This window comes from Neomonachus schauinslandi, chromosome 7, assembly GCF_002201575.2.
Source record: "Neomonachus schauinslandi chromosome 7, ASM220157v2, whole genome shotgun sequence".
NCBI lineage: Eukaryota > Metazoa > Chordata > Mammalia > Carnivora > Phocidae > Neomonachus > Neomonachus schauinslandi.
The window spans coordinates 52472327-52476846 of record NC_058409.1 but is presented as its reverse complement, the minus strand read 5'-3'; the positions used below and the strand labels follow the sequence as shown (position 1 = coordinate 52476846).

Below are 4520 nucleotides of genomic sequence, written 5' to 3'. Positions count from 1 at the left end.
ATCAACATGTCCAAGTCCAATGCCATTTTAGGGTCAACTTCTTCCTTCATCTTGTATCCCTTCGCTCCTTCCTGTGATCATCAAGTTCTGCCATCCCCATCACCCCTTCTAGGTCACTACAATCCAGCCAACATCCTACCACACCTCCAACTCCTAGATAAAAGCTCCCTCTGACATCGTAACAGCCAAATGCCATCTTATGTGACCTCTCTGCTAACTCTTATGACCCTCATTCCTTCAAGTTCTCCCCTCCCTTCCCTTCCCATCACTTGTTCTGTCCGATTCAAACCACCTTAGTTTTGCAAGCTCTCATCACTGATTCAATCCATCCAAAAGAAGGATGTGCTGCCTCCGGGAACCACCTGTCATGTCTACGCATGGGGTCATTTACTCTTACCCATAAACTACCATGATTATTAAATGATCTCTATAATCAAAAAGGACAACAGAAAAAGCATATTTGCATTATTTTCAATATTCCTACTTCATATTTAAGGCAACTGCCAGATTCAAAATAACATACATTAACTCATTCGTCTTTTACAACAACACATTCTTAGTTTAACCCATCTGCCCCTGAGGCATACGGTCCAACAGACAGGATTAATATGAGCACCTACAGCTGTCCATTCTTCTGCCAGTACTTCTTCCCTACTGCCTGGCAGTCTGGGGCTTTCCTTCAATGACACCTAGCAATGAGTCACATCCAGTACTTAGGAACCCCAGTTAATATTTTGTTCCTATGTAAGAATATAATTTGCCTAGGGGCGCCTGGGTGGCTCAGTTGGTTAAGCATCTGCCTTCGGCTCAGGTCATGATCTCAGGGTCCTGGGATCGAGCTCTGCATCAGGCTCCCTGCTCTGAAGGGGAGCCTGCTTCTCCCTCTCCCTCTGTTGCTCCTCCTGCTTGTTCTCTCTCTGTCAAATAAATAAATAAAATCTTTAAAAAAAGAATAAAATTTGCCTTGTTATTGAGGTTTTCATTATAAACATACAACACAGGGCTTTGTTTCTAGGAACATGTACCCACTATGGATGTGATACCTGTGTCTTCCAACTTGCAAAGGAAGTTACTTAGTGACTGATACCTAGTATGACAAGGGTAATACTTTGAAAAATAGTGATTCCTCCACCACTCTCAATACACACACACACACACACACACACACTCAATTTAAGCATGTTATCTCTCTCACGTCAGCTTGAAGCCTTGGGGCTCTGGAAGGTTATACTGAGGAGAGAGGGCATTTTAGCATTGTTATAGCAGAAAACAAAAGAGAACTATCTGCTTCTGACATTGAAAATATGATTTTATGTCAGGACAATGGGCTAGAAAATTCGGCTTTATCAAGAATAGAACTTGAAAAATACAGATTATGGTGTCTTCTATGAAAGACAAAGCTGCTTCTTATTAAGGCTACGGATGGCACTTGCTACCCTAGAAGAGAAAGAACCTTTGAGAGCAGAAAGCCTAAAATTCACCCCCCTGGGACCAGGGGGTATAAGGAGAGGTGGGTGGTAACATATGTGAGCCCTCATCTCCCTTCTGATTTTTGGTTCTAGCACAGGAGAGGTGTCAGATAAGTTAGTGTCCTGTAACTTTACACTTTCACTCCAAGAGTGAAAGTAACATTTGACCTATGGTATAGCCACTTTGAGTTCTGGTATGGTGTGGATGGTACCAGAAGTTCCTGTGCACTCCTAAGGAGGAAGTAGACAGAAGTGAGTTGAGAGGCAATAGGCCTGGCTAGCAAAAAGATAACCCACTGCAGAGATTACAAGGGTGATGTCATAGGCCATGCACTGGATGGAGGGTGTGATAGATCTGGAGAGGTCCAGAAGAGTGTCTGCAGGAGCTGCAAGATGGAGTCTAGGTCAACTGAGGACCACAAGTCAGGCTTGACATAGCTCAGAGACACCAAACCACAACCTACATAGCTGCAGATACTAGTCAGACACCCAAAGATGGAAAAGTTCATTGAAAACTGTCATGAAGGCAAGAGACGCCCAATCCCCACTCCCTTCCCCATACATGCAGAAAGCATCCCCGAAAGGAACAGAGAAAGACACATATTGAGTAATTGAGAATTTTATATAAATAAGCAAGTGTACAAAACCTAAAGGAACTATTTATACCATTGCATCAGACTACATATACTGGAGTGGACTCATTTTGTGTTCTACTGCCCAGGGGACAGGGAGGCGGGAGAACACAGCTTTCTTAGAATTAAGTGAACAAACATTATTTCTTCTGGAATATAGCTTGAGGAGATCTAAACTCTTCCTAACTAGTATATAGAAAAATTCCATTTTAATTAACACTATTTCCAATATAACAGTATCATTTCCATGACCCATAACAATAGTTCTTTGCTGCTCTAATTAATACAACAGTAAACTTACAAATAGCATCCTTTCACATGCTGACACATGATAATTATGGTTTATCTTTCCTTCTACCACATCTCATGCCCAGAAAGCTAAAAGCTCTCTTCTTTTTGAATTTCCAGCACTCAGGGCAATACCTGACATCCAGTTGGCAAACTTCTACTTTCATTACCAAAAGCAGTAATGAACAAACATTCAATGATGAATAAAAACATGACCATGACCACTTTCTACTTTACAGTGTTGTGGTTATATTGTACACAACCTAAGTTATTGTTGTCATTTCAGTTTTCTCAAATACCAGGTTGATATTCTAATAAAGAGATTTCCCAGAAAGGGAAAGGCAGAAACCCAGAAAGACAGCTACAGGAAAGAGAGCAGGGAGATTAACCACAATGTGAAGAGGACAAGATTAAAGACAACAGGGAAATAAGGAAGTCTGCAATCCAAATGACATAAGCAGCTTAACAGGGCAGATTCCCAGAAAATCTGTCAGGTGACCAAGAAAGGAAGGGAGAAGAAGGAGCAAAACACCTAAGGCTGAAAAGATGCTCAACACCACTAATAATCAGGGAAATGCAAATCAAAACTACAATGAGATATCCCCTCACACCTGTCAAAATGACTAAAATCAAACGCACAAAAAAGAACAAGTGTGGGCGAGGATGTGGAAAAAAAAAAAAGAACCCTCAAGCGCTGCTGGTGGGAAAGCAAACTGGTACAGCCACTGTGGAAGACAGCATGGAGCTTCTTCAAAAAATTAAAAAGAGAATTACCATATGATCCAGTAATCACACTACAGGGTATTAATGCAAAAAATACAAAAACACTAACTCAAAAAGATACATACACCCCTATGTTTATTGCCACATTATTTACAATAGCCAAAAAATGGAAGCAACCCAAGTGTCCATCCATAGACGAATGGATAACAAAGATGTGGTGTATATATACAATAAAACTTTACTCAACCCTAAAAGAGAAGGAAATTGATCCCTGGTATAGGGACTACTTAGTGGTGGGCCTTGCAGATTTGATCTTTTCTCCTTCTGGATCTGAGGCCTCTACCACAACCATGTTAAGCCACATCTTGGGTGAGGCCAAGAAGCATCCAAGCTTGATCCCACTATACATATTTACTGAAGGAGGAAGTACTGGAGTTGCACTGTATGTCTTGCACCTGGCACTGTCCAATCCAGATGTCAGTTGGGGTAGAAAGAATAACCCAGAACCTTGGAACAAACTAGGTCCCAATGGTCAATACAAGATCTATTCAGTGAATGGGATTACAGCAAACTGAAGAAAGAAGGTCCAGACTTCTAAATGAAACGTTTCACTATAAAGCTGCTTAGAATGAAGGTCTTCCAGAAGACATCTGCATAGCGTTCCACTTATCCAGGACTTATTTCCCCTCTGAATGCACAAAATCATGTTGATATATTGTGTTGGGGGTTTACACTGATTAATAACTATCTGAAACTTGAAAAAAAGGAATGAAATCTTGCCATTTGCAACAATATGAATGGATCTAAAGGGTATAATGCTAAGTGAATTAAGTGAGTCAGAGAAAGACAAATACCATATGATCTTACTCATATATGAAATTTAAGAAGCAAAACAAATGAACAAAGAAAAAAGAGACAAAAAGCAGAGTCTTGAGTATAGAGAACAAATGGTGGTTACCAGCGGGGAGGTGGACGGGGGGATGGGTGAAACAGGTGATGGGAATTAAGGAGTGCACTTGTCGTGATGAGCTCTGAGTGATGTATAGAACCATCAAATCATTATATTGTACACCTGAAACTAATACAACACTGTATGTTAATTATACCAGGATTAAATAAATAAAGTAGGGCTTCCCATCCTAAAAGAAAACAAAAAAATTTAAAAAACACCTTCAGCTGGGATCTAGGATGGGGACAAATCAATCACACCAAATAATTTGTCACATTAATGTGAAAATCGGCCTGCACTTCCAAAGTTGAGTAGAACCACAAACTATGAAAATATGCAGTCCCTTTATGTTCATTTACATCTGCTTGGGTCAATTTTTCAGTGATTTTTTTTGTTTGTTTTGGGTTTTTTTCTTACACTTCATTCAGCATCCTCTGTCTCAATAAATGTTCTAGATTC

The 4520-nt window shown here is 40.2% G+C and overlaps 1 protein-coding gene across 1 annotated transcript; it reads left to right on the top strand.

Annotated features, from left to right (window-relative positions):
* The first annotated feature begins 3462 nt into the window (after positions 1 to 3462).
* On the top strand, positions 3463 to 3687 carry LOC110589627 (cytochrome c oxidase subunit NDUFA4-like). The gene has a single exon (XM_044917051.1). The coding sequence runs from the start codon at positions 3463 to 3465 to the stop codon at positions 3685 to 3687; it is 225 nt and encodes a 74-aa protein (XP_044772986.1).
* Positions 3688 to 4520: the final 833 nt, after the last annotated feature.

Excerpts from the sequence above, each read along its gene's own strand:
- LOC110589627 (XM_044917051.1), top strand. The coding sequence starts at position 3,463 with ATGTTAAGCCACATCTTGGGTGAGGCCAAGAAGCATCCAAGCTTGATC.